Source organism: Bufo gargarizans, chromosome 2 (assembly GCF_014858855.1).
Source record: "Bufo gargarizans isolate SCDJY-AF-19 chromosome 2, ASM1485885v1, whole genome shotgun sequence".
NCBI classification, from domain to species: Eukaryota; Metazoa; Chordata; class Amphibia; order Anura; family Bufonidae; genus Bufo; species Bufo gargarizans.
The window spans coordinates 323218503-323235438 of NC_058081.1; the positions used below are offsets into that span (position 1 = coordinate 323218503).

The 16936-nt window shown below is 44.5% G+C and overlaps 1 protein-coding gene across 7 annotated transcripts in view; it reads left to right on the forward strand.

Annotated features, from left to right (window-relative positions):
- VEZT (vezatin, adherens junctions transmembrane protein) overlaps positions 1-16936 on the forward strand; it is a 57992-nt gene that overhangs the window by 17969 nt on the left and 23087 nt on the right. For 4 of the 7 annotated variants that reach the window (XM_044280534.1, XM_044280528.1, XM_044280529.1 and 1 more), the window contains exon 4: positions 5702-5792. The exons of the other annotated variants lie outside the window; for them this stretch is intronic. In XM_044280534.1, the coding sequence (XP_044136469.1) occupies positions 5702-5792 (91 nt within the window). The remainder of the gene's footprint in view (positions 1-5701; positions 5793-16936) is intronic. 7 annotated transcript variants of the gene reach the window in all.

Here is a 16936-nt window from a genome sequence, read left to right on the forward strand (position 1 = left end):
TGCCGCATAGTGGGGGTACGACTTGCTGTGACGTACAGATGTATTGGCTAGCCCCTCTATATCGATACTGTTTTCACAGTCGCAAAGGGTGGTCTAGAAAGTGAAAAAGGCCACTGATGGTGGGCGACTTAGTGACTTATTCATTCTATACTTATGGCTTAGGCTAAGGGTCAGCAACCTTCGTCATTCCAGCTGTTGTGAAACTACATCTCCCAGCATAGACACTGGCTCAGCTGTTCTTGTATGAATGGAGAATTCTGGGAGTTGTAGTTTGAGAACAGCTGGAGTGTCGGAGGTTTAGTCAGTGTAAATTCTCTTTAGATTTGTAGGAATTAGGGGACTACAATGTTGTCTATCAACGAGCCTCACTAGAGCGTTAAAACAACGTTCTCACCAGGTTCATTCATTCATTGATGATTTGCAGAACGTATATATTTCACTTTAATAATAGTTAATCGTCTACAATGTTGTCTTCCTAATGTCAGCAAATTTACCTGGAATTGAAAACGGGCACACGCCTACATTATGGCTACTGACATTTATTATTTTCACCAGGATCAGACCATGTTTCTAGCTGTAAAATCGCTTTTTTGTGGTGAGGAGGATATAGAATTTATAGGAAAGTACATTTACAAACCAGACTCGCAGCCAAGGCTGATTTCCGTCTCTGATCTGCGCGGCTTAATAGAATGAGTGTCAAAATTTTTCTTTATGAATGCCATCATTGAGAAGTGACGTCGACAGAGTAACACCCCGGCAGTAAAATGACTGCTCGCTCTTGGCGCAGATCTTGCTTGCTGGGGCTGGTGTTGATGGCTTAGGTTTGCGGGATGCAGCTGACTGTGTCTGCCATTGTTTCATTTCTGAGCTCTGCTTTGCTCTAGAAAGTCTCTTGGCTTGATATAATGCTCATTAAATATGTGTAAGCAAACATAACTGGCATCCTTGGCACCCGCAGATGTCTCCTGGTGGTAGCCCACCAACGCTTTCACTGTGCTTCATGGAGATTCTTGGTTTCCTTTGTATTTCAAGCATGCTTTAGATTGTAGTTCGTATGTGCCTGATTTTATAAGCTTGATTTTCAGTTTTGATATTTTTGCATGGATTTTTTTTTTTTTACCAGAACTGGATTAAGAAAAGGTTTCTACAGCTTTCAGTTCTATTTCTCCTGCTTTTAGGCTCCAATGTAGATTATGGTTTACAAATGCATAAAAACCATGTAAAAATAGTTAACCTAGCCTTAAAGGAGTTGTATAGCTTTGGAGGTGTTTCTGCCAGACCCCTGCACCCCACTAAACCTGCCGCTTAGCTGCCTGCTTCCTGCCACTGGGCTCTGGCTCCTTTGGTCCGTCGGTGCCAATAATGCACTCCAGTCCCCACTTGTAAACTTCTAGTTTGACGGGTTACACATGCCACTGCAATGGTGATGTGCCCCCCATGTGTCACATCGCTGGGTCACGTGATGTATGAGGGGGACACATCACTGTTGAGGCCACTTATTGGTTGCAGCGGCACATGTGGCTGTCGTCAAATCGGAAGTTTAAAGCCTCATTCACATGTCAGTGTTCCACGGACGTGTGCTGTACGTGTTCTCCACGGACAGCACACGTCCCCATTCATTTTAATGTGTGTATTCACGCGTCATATTTTTTTTTCCACTGTCCATGTTTTTAGCACGGAATCGGGTTCTATTTTGTCTGTGTTCACGGATCCATCACGCCCATTATAGTCTATGGGTCCCTGAAAACCACGGATGCCATCCGTGTTTCAGCTGTGTTTTACGGATTAATAATTTTTCAGCTGCACGGTGTCCGTGAAACATGGATGGCACACGGGCAGCAAAAAATTGACACATGGACCCAACATGGATCTTTCACAGGCATCTTCACGAAGGCATCATTGACCACTTTTTCACTGATTTAAACATGGACATGTGAATGAGGCTTAAAGTGTAACTGCCATTCTTTTTTTATTTGTGTATTATATAGGGGCAGTGATACTGACCATTTTTGTAATATACTTTAATTACTGAAATCTTACTTTTCTATTACAAAAATAGCTCTAAAGTGGCCCATTTTCAGCCTTAGAAACGCTCCTCTGTCCTCTGTTTACATAACAGTGAAGACTTGCTAACACTGACTGTGTTATGTAAATAGAAGACAGAGGAGTGTTGCTAAGGCTCAAAATGGTCCACTTTAGAGCTATTTTTCTAATAGAAATGTACGATTTCAGTAATTAAAGTATATAACAAAAATGGTCTGTATTACTGCCCCTACACATTAGTCAAATAAAAAAAAGAATGACAGTAACACTTTTAAGAGCGGGGACTGGAGCGCGTGAACAACAACGGGGACCTAAGGAGCTGGAAGCCACCAGTGACAAGCAGGTAAATATGCTTTCCTCCACAGCTCTGGCAAGGTGAGAGGTCTGGCAGGAAGGCCCCCAAAAGCAGGATTCTTTAAAACAAGTATAGTTTTTGAATACTGTAGGTAGAAGGAAGGACATCCTTGTACTGTTTGATATTTGTTGAGTGATGTTTCACTATATTTGCAGTGCATGTGTTCCTGCACATTATTGAAGTGGGGAAGGAGCTGGTGCCTTGTCTTAACACAGAAGAGTGTCTGTTCCAGTGTGAAAAGGATCTGATGCTTGAACTGAATTTGCAATATAAAGAATGAGAACAAGAGTATGATAATTCTGTACTAAGGGAGAGAACAGAGCATGGCAGTAAAGTCTACTGTATAAATCGGGTGCAGCATGGCTGCTATAGGCAATAGCATGCATTGTTGTACTGCAGTATGTGCTCTAGAGCATAGAAAGATTTTTTTCACAATGTTTTTAATTGGTCTTTAAAGGGGTACTCCGGGAATTAGGAAAATTAAAATACTTAAATAATACTTTATTATAAATATATTCCTAAATACCTTTCATTAGTTATAATGGCTCGTTTTGTCTGGGGAGCAATCATTAGGGAAAGTAAAATGGCCGCTGTCCTATTAGTACACACAAATCCTGTCCTAATCACACAGGAGGACAAGTTACTTAAGAGCAGTGAGGTAAAGAGCTGCCTCATCTTCTATGATCCTGAATACAGTTTAATATGATCTTCAGCAAAATCTCTGTAGAAATTGAGTTCATAAGGAGACCTGAAGTAGAGAAGGAGGGTGGGCGTGATGTAGATAATGAGCAGCAGCACTTGTATGCCGTCTTCTCTGTACTTCATGTCTCCTCATGGACTCTATTCCCACAGAGATTCAGTTAAAGTTCTTATAATCTGTATTCAAGATCATAACCCCTGACAAGTAGGAGAGAAGGATGAGGCGGCTCCTTACCTCAGTGCTCAGAAGTAACATGCCCTCCTGTATGATTAGGACAGGTTTTGGGTGTATTAATAGGATGGCTGCCATTTTCATTTTCTAAATTCCCGGAGAACCCCTTTAACATTGGCCAATGGGCTTGCATAGCCAAGCAGATGGTTTACTGTAGTGTAATAAAGTAATCCGTTACTTCTCCTGAGAAGTCTGTTTTAGTAAATTCTTGCATCCCCTGAAATAACAATGCTAGAGTGTCTTGTCTTACAACTCTGAATTGTGACGTCCCTATGTTATTCCTCATAGAAATATATTAATAAATTGCCACCTGTGTGATACCAGTTGGGGGTGTGTCCCTAGACAGTCTGACACTGTCCAATCAGTGCTGACTGTGCCAGACTGGAGGAACACACCAGGGGGAAAGGATAAGATCCAGTTGTTACTTTATTCTGAAATACTCAAGAGGAATAACAGAGGTATGGTGTGAGGAAAAGATTCTCTGGAATTGTTATGGGGAATTTGCTAAAACAGCCATATGCGTGAAGGTAATATCTCCTCTTTAAATGAAATTGTGTAACTGGGTCCTATGGTGACACACAGTCCAGTAGGTTGTCCAACGTTAGAAAAACAATGCTTCTTCCTTCCAGAATCAGACATGGGGTGTGCCCGGTAATAGCAGACACAACCCATGGCCGTGTTTTTCTAGCGTTACCATTACCGTTACAGCTAGGATTATAGACTAATATTTGCTAGCACAAAGGTGCAAGCCGTTTACACCAGTTGTTCAAATTGTACCTCAAGGTGGCTTTTGTGTTTCCCATGAGAGGTGGTGACACTCATGCAGGTGACATGCTATGCCCTTTGCTCTAGTTTTGGCTTGATTTCTTAGCTGGCCACCTATTATTGTATTTTAGACGCTTTACTATTTGATGCCCCAAATGTTGCACAGGAGTGCGGTTACTACATTGTTATCTGGATGGCATTTTTTTATTGCATTATACTCATTTTAGGTTAAAAATAATTTTTCAATTGGTCTTTCTTCAAAAGTTTCACCAGTATGCCCCCCTCCTCCTGATTTTATCGCAGCCATTGACCCCTCCCACTAGATGGTGGCCTCTAAATCCGATGTGGCTGGATGTCCTCCCAGTGGCAAGCAGTTGCTTTGAGACTATGAAACATTACTGGACGGAGAATGAAGGGTCCTCAAACCCTCTGGTAGAATGGGATGCCTTTAAATCTGGGATGAGGGGAGCATTAATTCATGCGATTGCATCATATAGGAAAGAATTACGTATAACGCAGACTAAATTAGAGGTAGCAATCTCTAATAAAGTGCAGGACTTTTTAAAAGATCCAAGTGACGAGAAACGGGGCAACTGGCTGGAAGCACAGCTATTTTGTCTGCATCTCACTGACTGTACTCAGAAAAGGCTTCTGGCTCGGAGACAGTCAGTCTTTTCTGATGGGGATAAAAATGGTAGAGCTCTGGCATACCTGGCTCGCTCCGAACTCCCCCCCCCCCCTTCCCCCCAACGGTAATTGTAGGCATTATGTCCGACCAGGGTGAACTGGTGGTTGAACCCCGAGATGTGTGTCGCCAATTTGCTTTATACTATTTTAATCTATATACTTCTAAAAACGCACTGCAGCGAGTATAATTTTTTTAGCCAGTAATCCACTTCCAACGCTTGCACGAGAAGATGGGGAGTCCTTAGCGGCGCAGATCACAGAGGCAGAGATTGCACTAGCAGTAAGAAAGGCTCCGGGTCCGGATGGCTTCCCGGCTGAACAGTATAAACTTCACCCTAAAGAACATAGTGCCAGGCTTCAGAAGCTCTTTAACTACGCTTTTAAGCATGGCTCTTTACCTCCTTCCTTTTCGGAGGCTACCATTGTGGTAATACACAAGCTGGGAAGACCTCCGGACCAATGTAGCTCATACAGACCTATCTCGCTTCTGAACCTGGATGTCAAAATTTTAGCGAAGATACTAGCACTGAGATTGAGGGAGGTGATCCTCTCTGTAGTGGGGGTTGACCAATTGGGCTTTATGTCAGGGAAAACTACTGATATAAACCTGAGGCACTTGTATACTAACCTCCAGGTTCAACATGATAATAGGGGTATGAGGGTCTTGGCATCATTGGATAATGACAAAGCGCTCAACTCCGTGGAGTGGGACTTTGGGCTACGCTCAAACGGATGTGATTTCCCCAGACTTTCTTGAGTTGGTTACAAATACTTTACAAATCTCCAACAGCTAGGGTTAAGGTAAATGGGTATATCTCTGACTCTTTTCCCCTGGGAAGGGGCACCAGACAGGGTTGCCCTCTTTCCCCCCTACTTTTTGCATTAATAATGGTACCTTTATCTCTACTTATTTCTTCTAGCTCATCTATTGACGGTTGGGAGGTGGCGGGGATAACCGAGAAACTTTCCCTTTATATACAGATGACATGTTGGTATACTTGGCGAACCCAGGTAGCTCTCTGAATGCCCTTTTAGATACTGTAGATAAGTTTGGTACTTTCTCTGGTCTGCGAGTGAATTGGGCTAAGTCGAGCCTCTGTTTGATAGATGATATTGATCCCATTCATAATACAGCGCAGTCTAAACTCCAAGTGGTAGAACAGTTTAAATACTTGGGGATTATTATTCATAGAGAAACAGCAAAGTTTTACCAGCATAATGTTGTTCCCACCATGAGCTATATCACTGGAAAACTTGAAGCATGGGAAAATTTGTCACTGACTCTGGTGGGTTGTGTTAATGTAATAAAAATGATCCTCCTGCCTAAACTGTTATATCTCTATAGAGCGGCACCGCTGGCACTACCGAGGAGGCACTTTGTTCTTATGGATAAGATGCTTACCCTCTTTCTGTGGCGCAAAATGTGTCCTAGAATAGCTAGACATACGCTACAAGTGCCATATGGGCAGGGAGGCCTAGCGCTACCGAATCTTTCCCTTTATTATGCGACGGTACAGTTCAGTTATGTGGCGTGGTGGTTTAGAGCTGATGCTAGTAATCCAGCGGTAGTGTTGGAAGCGGCTTTGGTAGGGTCATTTGAGGCTCTTACGAACTTGGGGGGGCCTATGCAGCACGCTATTATACCTACACTATGGCTGTGACAATGGCAGTATGGGTTAAAAAGGTGACCGTACATACAGTTCAGGATGGTGAAGAGAGGTGGTCACCATATATACCGTTATGGAGGAACAAAGAGTTGCCAGAACCTTTTTCTTTAACAGACTTTTAATTTTGGCCTCAAAAAGGTCTGCGGTATCTCTCACAGTTATATGACAAAGGTCTATTCAGGTCTTTTAATAGTCTAAAACAAGAATTCAGTTTACCCCAACATTGCCTATATAGATACTTCCAACTCAGACATGCCTGCCTTGCCCAGTTTGGCAAAGATCCACTGAAGATGGAATGTGGATCCGTGGAAGCAGTAATAAGAAGAGCTCAATTGACCAAGCCAGTGTCCACTTTGTATGCAGCACTCATGGCAGAACAAGACTCTCTATAATTGATAAATCTTACATGATGTGGTAGATTTGGAGGCCTCTCTTGTGAATGAACTGAGTCACACATGGAGATCCACAGTTGTCAGTGCCAGAGACCAACTTATACATCTGAAATGGTTTCATAGGGTGTACTTTACACCTGGTAGATTATTTAAGATGCATACATAGACCACACCCCAATGTACCCGTTGTGGATGTGAGAGTGGTCATTTCTTTCACATGGCGTGGCTGTGCCTTTTTATTCAGAACTTTTGGTCAGAGGTGCATACATACAGTCATGTGAAAAAATTAGGACACCCTTTGAAAGCATGTGGTTTTTTGTAACATTTTTAATAAAAGGTTATTTCATCTCCGTTTTAACAATACAGAGAGATTAAAGTAATCCGACTAAACAAAGAAAACTGAAGAAAAGTCTTTTCAAGATCTTCTGTAAATGTCATTCTACAAAAATGCCTATTCTAACTGAGGAAAAAGATAGGACACCCTTGCCCCTAATAGCGAGTGTTACCTCCTTTGGCTGAAATAACTGCAGTGAGACGGTTCTTGTAGCCATCTACCAGTCTTCGACATCGGTCTGAGGAAATTTTACCCCACTCCTCAATGCAGAACTTTTTCAGCTGTGAGATGTTTGAGGGGTTTCTTGCACGTACAGCCCTTTTCAAGTCACCCCACAGCATCTCAATGGGATTCAAATCTGGACTTTGACTTGGCCATTCCAGGACTCTCCATTTCTTCTTTTTCAGCCAATCTTTGGTTGATTTACTAGTATGTTTTGGGTCATTGTCATGTTGCATGGTCCAGTTCCGCTTCAGCTTTAATTTTCTAACTGATGGTCTCACATGTTCTTCAAGCACCTTCTGATACACAGTAGAATTCATCGTGGATTCTATGATGGTGAGCTGACCAGGTCCTGCTGCAGCAAAGCAGCCCCAAACCATGACACTTCCACCTCCATGCTTCACAGTTGGTATGAGGTTCTTTTCTTGGAATGCTGTGTTTGGTTTACGCCAAACATGTCCTCTGCTGTTGTGTCCAAATAATTCAATTTTGGACTCATCTGTCCAAAGAACATTATTCCAGAAGTCCTGGTCTTTGTCAACTTTATCTCTGGCAAATGTCAGTCTGGCCTCGATGTTTCTCTTGGAAAGCAAAGGTTTCCTCCTTGCACACCTCCCATGCAAGTTAAACTTGTACAGTCTCTTTCTGATTGTAGAGGCATGTACTTCTACATCAACAGTAGCCAGAGCCTGCTGTAGTTCTCGAGATGACACTTTAGGGTTTTTGGAGACCTCTTTTAGCATCTTGCGGTCTGCTCTTGGGGTGAACTTGCTGGGGCGACCAGTCCTGGGCATGTTGGCAGTTGTTTTGAAAGCCCTCCACTTGTAGACTATCTTCCGGACAGTGGAATGGCTGATTTCAAAATCTTTTGAGATCTTTTTAAATCCCTTCCCAGACTCATAGGCTGCTACAATCTTTTTTCTGAAGTCCTCTGACAGCTCTTTTGCTCTCACCATGGTGCTCACTCTCACTTCAACAGTCAGGAGCACACCAAACTAAATGTCTGAGGTTTAAATAGGGCAAGCCTCATTCAACATGCAGAGTAACGATCTACTAATTATGTGCACCTGGTGTGATATACCTGTGTGAGATCTGAGCCAATTTAAGAGGGAATACATGTGAGGGTGTCCTATCTTTTTCCTCAGTTAGAATAGGCATTTTTGTAGAATGACATTTACAGAAGATCTTGAAAAGACTTTTCTTCAGTTTTCTTTGTTTAGTTGGATTACTTTAATCTCTCTGTATTGTTGAAACGGAGATGAAATAACCTTTTATTAAAAATGTTACAAAAAACCACATGCTTTCAAAGGGTGTCCTAATTTTTTCACATGACTGTACATAAATACTAAAATTGGCTTTCCGTCAGTTTGCACGCCAAAGACGAGTCTTTTGGGATTGGTTAATGATGTTATCCCCACTAAAGACGGTAAGCGATTATACAGATTGCTTTTATATTATTCAAGAAAAACTATACTTCTGAAGAGCCCCAAACGACCCACAAAACAACATTGGATACAACTGGTTAATTCTGATTTGGGGTTATACAAGTTTGTTTATGAACACAGGGGAATCCCTGACCGTTTCCTCAAAATATGGGATCTTTGGATCAACACTCAAACAGTATTACCTTAAGGCTCCATTCACACGTCCGCAAGTGTGGTCCGCATCCGTTCTGCAATTGTGTGGAACGGGTGCTTACCCATTCGTTCTCTATGGGGACGGAATGGATGCGGAGAGCACACTATCTTCTGGTCCGCAGCTCCGCAAGAAAACAGAGCATGTCCTATTCTTGTCTGCAATTGCGGACAAGAATGGGCATTTCTATGGGGGTGCCGGCCGGGTGTATTGCGGATGCGCAATGCACTACGGACGTCTGAATGGAGCCTAACTGAGTAGATTTCTTGTGTCTGTCCCGTGGGGGAGCATGTGTGGTTGTGTGTTTTAATAACTTAACTAAGCACTTTCTATTTCATACTGAAATGTTGATTCCATTTTTCTATCCTTGGAAATAATATCCTATGTTAATCTTACCCTCTACAGTGACTCTGCTCAGAGGAGACTAAAGGACTAACTGTGCTGGTGTGATCGTAGATGCAGTGTTACCTTAAAGGGGTTGTCCAGGTTCAGAGCTGAACCCGGACATACCTTAATTTTCACCCAGGCAGACCCCTGACTTGAGCAATCGGAGCAGTTCATGCTCCGATGCTCTCCTTTGCCCTGTGCCAAATCGTGCAGGGCAAAGGCATTTTTGGGAGATCCGGTGACGTACCGGGGCTCTCCATGGGGCTGCCAGGAAGCCGGCACTGATGGGTGGGATTTAGCGGTGCCCTAGCCAGTAAAACGGTTAGATCAGGGCTAAAGCTTGCCCATCAGAGCCGGCGACGTCACCGAACACACTGCCGGGCGGAAGTTTCCGCCCAGCCGTGTATTATTAAAAACAAAAGAGCCCGTGCCCTGCGCGATCTAACGCAGGGCAAGGGAGCGCATCGGAGCATGAGCTGCTCCGATGCTAGCCTCAGGGGGGCTGTCTCGGTGAAAATAAGGGTATGTCCGGGTTCAGCTCTGAACCCGGACAACCCCTTTAAGAGTTTGTTGTAATTTTCTTTTATTTTTTTTCTTTCCCCTTCCTGAAAATTCAATAAAAAGAGATATACAGACGTGGACAAAATTGTTGGTACCCTTTGGTCAATGAAAGAAAAAGTCACAATGGTCACAGAAATAACTTTAATCTGACAAAAGTAATAATAAATTAAAATTCTATAAATGTTAACCAATGAAAGTCAGACATTGTTTTTCAACCATGCTTCAACAGAATTATGTAAAAAAATAAACTCATGAAACAGGCATGGACAAAAATGATGGTACCCCTAACTTAATATTTTGTTGCGCAACCTTTTGAGGCAATCACTGCAATCAAACGCTTCCTGTAACTGTCAATGAGACATCTGCACCTCTCAGCAGGTATTTTGGCCCACTCCTCATGAGCAAACTGCTCCAGTTGTGTCCGGTTTGAAGGGTGCCTTTTCCAGACTGCATGTTTCAGCTCCTTCCAAAGATGCTCAATAGGATTGAGGTCAGGGCTCATAGAAGGCCACTTTAGAATAGTCCAATTTTTTCCTCTTAGCCATTCTTGGGTGTTTTTAGCGGTGTGTTTTGGGTCATTGTCCTGTTGCAAGACCCATGACCTGCGACTGAGACCAAGCTTTCTGACACTGGCTAGTACATTTCTCTCTAGAATTCCTTGATAGTCTTGAGATTTCATTGTACCCTGCACAGATTCAAGACACCCTGTGCCAGACGCAGCAAAGCAGCCCCAGAACATAACAGAGCCTCCTCCATGTTTCACAGTAGGGACAGTGTTCTTTTCTTGATATGCTTCATTTTTTCGTCTGTGAACATACAGCTGATGTGCCTTGGCAAAAACTTCGATTTTTGTCTCATCTGTCCACAGGACATTCTCCCAGAAGCTTTGTGGCTTGTCAACATGTAGTTTGGCATATTCCAGTCTTGCTTTTTTATGATTCGTTTTCAACAATGGTGTCCTCCTTGGTCGTCTCCCATGTAGTCCACTTTGGCTCAAACAACGACGGATGGTGCGATCTGACACTGATGTTCCTTGAGCATGAAGTTCACCTTGAATCTCTTTAGAAGTCTTTCTAGGCTCTTTTGTTACCATTCGGATTATCCGTCTCTTAGATTTGTCATCAATTTTCCTCCTGCGGCCACGTCCAGGGAGGTTGGCTACAGTCCCATGGATCTTAAACTTATGAATAATATGTGCAACTGTACTCACAGGAACATCTAGTTGCTTGGAGATGGTCTTATAGCCTTTACCTTTAACATGCTTGTCTATAATTTTCTTTCTGATCTCTTGAGACAGCTCTTTCCTTTGCTTCCTCTGGTCCATGTCGAGTGTGGTACACACCATATCACCAAACAACACAGTGATTACCTGGAGCCATATATATAGGCCCAATGGCTGATTACAAGGTTGTAGACACCTGTGATGCTAATTAGTGGACACACCTTGAATTAACATGTCCCTTTGGTCACATTATGTTCTGTGTTTTCTAGGGGTACCATCATTTTTGTCCATGCCTGTTTCATGAGTTTATTTTTTTACATAATTCTGTTGAAGCATGGTTGAAAAACAATGTCTGACTTTCATTGGTTAACATTTATAGAATTTTAATTTATTATTACTTTTGTCAGATTAAAGTTATTTCTGTGACCATTGTGACTTTTTCTTTCATTGACCAAAGGGTACCAACAATTTTGTCCACGTCTGTATATATATATATATATATATATATATATATATATATATATATATATATATATATATTGTAAGGGATTAGGTAGCGGGGCTGTCGTCTCCTGGGTAGACAGGCACAGTTTAGCAGGCACACCGACGAAGTTACAGTCCACATGGCAGGAACTTCGTTTAACTGACCTCAGCCAGTTTTATTGTCAGGTTGAGGTACAGAACATAAAACATAGCAAACAAAAATCCTAAGCCTGTCCGGCTCTAACTATACAGCAGGAAACCTCCCTGACCAAGTGCCGGCCTAATACCAAGCACCCAAACAAAATAGCAAAGTCCGTACCTCTTGTAGTGCTCTCACAGGCTCCATGCAGGTAACCTGTTCCCAGGCTGAGCGAGCTATGTCTGCATTCTCAGCCTTATATCAGGCCAGCACACCTGAGGAGTAATTACCTGACAGCCCAAAAGCCGGACTGTCCGGATGGAGTGGGGCCCACCCTTCTCTCCCCACTCCAGCAACACAGGCCCTAAGAACAGGTTTTATGCAAACCCGAATTGCACAGACCTCTCCTGAACATTTCCCTGGTTGCTTTTAAATGACAGAAGTGAGAAATCTTGGGCACACATAGACCCCATCCACTACTTCTCCAGACACTCTGTCACATATCCTCCCCCCCTGTTTCAGACCCAGGGCTGGAACACATCTGGACATCAGACAATGTACACGGGACAAGGCATCTGCATTTCCCATTTGGGTCCCTGGCCTGTGCTTTACGGTAAACTGGTACTCTTGCAGGGCTAAGAACCATCTTGTTACCCTCCTATTTTTTTCCTTATTCTCACACATCCATTTTAAGGGAGCATGATCCGTGACCAATTCAAAGTGACGGCCAAGCAAATAGTAGCGGAGTGCTTCCAGGGCCCATTTAATAGCGAGGCACTCTTTTTCCACAATTGCATATTTTTGCTCATGGTCATTAAGTTTCCTGCTCAGATACAGTACAGGGTGTTCCTCTCCATCCCTTACCTGTGACAGTACTGCCCCCAGTCCCACCTCAGACGCATCAGTCTGTAGGACAAACCCTTTCTTAAAATCTGGGGTTATCAGCACTGGCTGAGCGCACAGGAGGGTTTTTAAAGTCTGAAATGATTTTTCAGCCTCTTGTGACCACTTGACCATGACAGAGTCCTTCCCTTTTGTCAGGTCCGTTAATGGGGCTGCAAGGGAAGCAAAATTAGGTATAAATCGCCGGTAATAGCCTGTAATCCCCAAGAAGGCACGGACTTGCTTCTTGTTTACCGGTTGAGGCCACCTTTGTATGGCTTCGATTTTGTTTAACTGGGGCTTTACTAGGCCTCGGCCTATGAGGTAACCTAGATACTTAGCATCTTCAAGACCAATGGCAAATTTTTTGGGATTAGCTGTGAAGCCTGCCTCACACAGGGAATTGATAACCGCCTGCACCCTAGATAGATGGGATTCCCAGTCTGGACTTTGGATGATGATGTCATCCAGATATGCGGCTGCGTACTGTCTGTGGGGTCTTAAAATCTTATCCATCGCCCTCTGGAAGGTTGCAGGGGCTCCATGCAAACCAAATGGCAAGACCACATAATGAAACAACCCATCAGGAGTGGCAAAGGCAGTTTTCTCTTTGGCCTCATTTGTCAGGGGAATTTGCCAGTATCCCTTGGTTAGGTCTAGAGTGGTTATATACCTGGCATTTCCGAGCCTGTCAATGAGCTCATCAACACGGGGCATTGGGTAAGCATCAAACTTAGATATGGTGTTCAACTTTCGGAAGTCATTGCAAAACCTCCAGCTGCCATCTGGTTTGGGGATCAGAACTATAGGACTGGACCACTGGCTATGGGACTCTTCAATTACCCCAAGTTCCAACATTTTCCTCACCTCTTCAGAGATAAGCCCTCTCCTGGCCTCTGGTATTCTGTAGGGCCGCAGCTTAACCCTTTTCCCCGGTTCTGTAATGATGTCATGTTTTATGACAGAGGTGCGACCTGGGATCTCTGAGAAAAAATCCCTATTCTTAAAGAGGAATCCCTGCACTTCTACCTTTTGTGTCTTGGCCAGGGAGTCGGGAATTGTTACCTCTGGCAACAGGGGCTTCCCAGAGCACCGCTGCTGTGGTGGGAAGGAGGTGTCAGCTGCAAGTGATAGTCGATCTTTCCACGGTTTTATAAGATTAACGTGGTATATTTGCTCAGGCTTCCTCTTACCTGGTTGACGGATTTTATAGTTTACCTCATTTACTTTCTCTATCACCTCAAAGGGGCCTTGCCACTTAGCCAGGAACTTACTCTCTACTGTAGGGATCAGTACCAGAACCCGGTCACCTGGTGCAAAGGTACGTACTCTGGCACTGCGGTTATACACCCTTTGCTGTGCCCCCTGAGCCTGGGCCATATGTTCTCGTACAATAGGCATCACCGCAGATATACGGTCTTGCATTTGTACCACATGTTCTAGGACACTTCTATAGGGGGTAGGTTCTTCTTCCCAAGTTTCTTTTGCTATATCTAGCAGACCCCTAGGGTGGCGACCATATAGCAACTCAAATGGGGAGTAGCCTGTAGAGGACTGAGGCACCTCACGGATGGCAAACATGAGATAAGGGAGAAGGAAATCCCAGTTTTTCCCATCTTTGTCTACCACTTTTTTAAGCATGGCTTTTAGAGTTTTATTAAATCTCTCTACCAGTCCATCAGTCTGTGGATGGTAGACAGAGGTACGCAGCTGTTTAACTTTGAACAGTTTACATAACTCCTTCATGATGCGTGACATAAAGGGGGTACCCTGATCTGTTAGGATCTCTTTTGGTAGTCCCACGCGACTGAACACCTGCACCAACTCTTTAGCTATGGCCTTCGATGACGTATTACGTAAGGGTATAGCTTCCGGGTAACGAGTAGCGTAGTCCATGATTACGAGAATATGTTGGTGGCCTCGAGCAGATCTTACAAGGGGCCCCACCAGATCCATGGCTATTCTCTCAAATGGTATTTCAATGATTGGTAGAGGTACCAGGGGACTACGATAGTGTGGCCTAGGAGCCGAAATTTGGCACTCGGGGCAGGTGTCACAATAGTCTTTAACATCTTTATGGACCCCAGGCCAAAAGAACCTTTGAAGGACTCTGTCTGTAGTCTTTTCAGCTCCCAAATGCCCCCCCATAAGGTGACCATGAGCAATGTCTAGTACCGTGCGTCGGTACACTTTAGGAACCACCAGTTGTTCCACCAGATCCTCTCCCCTTTTTACCACCTGGTACAACAAGTCATGTTTCACAGCCATATGCGGGAAACAAAGTCTGCCATCCGGTTCCACCAGTTTACCATCAATAGACTTCACATTTTCCCTGGCTCTAGTAAGGGTGGGATCTTTTAATTGCTCAGCACCAAATTGCTCTTTCCGTACTGCCAGGTCTGGCAAATTGTCATTAAGTGAGTCTTCCCTCTCTGGACTGCTCTGACCCTCTTCTAACCTATCACTATGGTCAGAGACCTCAGGCTCCCCTACCATGACAGACAAGGGAAACGATTCACCATCAACAGAAGTCTCTCTTAAATACCCACACCTTTCGGTACCCGGTGGTAGGTCATCTCCTTCCTGACAGGCATTTGAAAGTTTATGTTCCCATAGCTGCCAGAAATGTGGAAAATCCCGCCCCATGATGACATCATGCATTAACTGAGGCACTAAACCAACCATAAATTTTTCTGCCCCGTATCGGGTATTTACATCTACCACAGCAGTGTGATAATTACGGGTGTCTCCATGTATGCAGGTTACCGCCATGGTTTTAGTTTGCCATTTCCTGGGGTTTACCAAATCCGTTTTTACAAGGGTGACCAGACTGCCTGAGTCCAACAAGGCACTCACATCTTTACCTTCCACCGTAATAACACACATTTGTTTCTCCCCCGCAGTATTTAGTAATGCTACACACGCAGGCTGGGCATACAGTGATAAACGGCGGTTTATATATGAGGCATCACATTGCATTGGTTCACCATACATTGGGCAATTGGCAACAACATGACCTGGCATTTGACATCTGAAACATTTTATTAAGTCTCTTATAGGCCACAGATCTCCCTGGCATGGCTTGCCAGCTTCTAGAGCCTGGGCCTCCAGTCTCTCCACTTGCACCCACAGATACATCGCTTCTGCCAGCCCCCTTTTCCCTTAGAACAGTCTTACCAGGTAGTCCCGGAGATCTCCGCTGCAGGGCTGGGGGGCGCTGCGGCAGACTCAGTAGCTCCTCTGCGGATGTGTACCTCTCCACCATCTCCACCATCTGGTCAGCATTCTTGGGGTCACTGTGGCTCACCCACTTGCGCAAGGTAACGGGGAGGGCCCTTAAGTACCGGTCCATCACAACCCGTTCCACCATCTGAGGGCCTGTCAGGAACTCCGGCTGCAACCACTTCTTGGTCAGGTGTATGAGGTCGTGCATTTGGGAACGTGGAGGTTTATCCATACTGTAGTCCCAGTTGTGCACACGCTGAGCACGGACTGAAAGAGTAACCCCAAGGCGTGTAAGGATCTCCTTTTTTAGCATAACATAGTCCATAGCATCCTGATTCTCCAGGTCAAAATATGCCTTTTGGGGTTCTCCTGAAAGGAAGGGGGCCAACAATCCGGCCCACTGTGCCTTTGGCCAACCTTCTCGCTCGGCAGTCCTTTCGAAGGTGGTAAGGTAGGCCTCCACGTCATCTGCGGTTGTCATCTTTTGCAGAAAGTGACTAGCCCTTATGGCGGCATGAGGGGCCTCTGCCATCCCTGGGACCCGTCCAGCGACACTGGTCAGTTGCTGCACCACAACTGCTAAGGTCTCCCGATCTTTTCTTTGCGCCTCTTGTGCAGCCTCCAGTTGGGCCGTCAGCCTGCGGCTGGTTTCCTCAAGCGCCTTTTGCTGTACTAGGGTAGCCTCCCGCTGCACTCGGGTAGCCTCCTGTTGAGATGCAACAGCTTGCAACATAGCTTTAACCACATCCTCCATTTTCCAAGAGGCAGAAAACAGTCTTTGGTGCACCGCACAAAAATGGACTCTGTCCCTTTAAATGTTCAGTTTTTTTTTTTTCTTATGCCAGAATTTGGTGTGCGCGCATTCTCCACCACATGTAAGGGATTAGGTAGCGGGGCTGTCGTCTCCTGGGTAGACAGGCACAGTTTAGCAGGCACACCGACGAAGTTACAGTCCACACGGCAGGAACTTCGTTTAACTGACCTCAGCCAGTTTTATTGTCAGGTT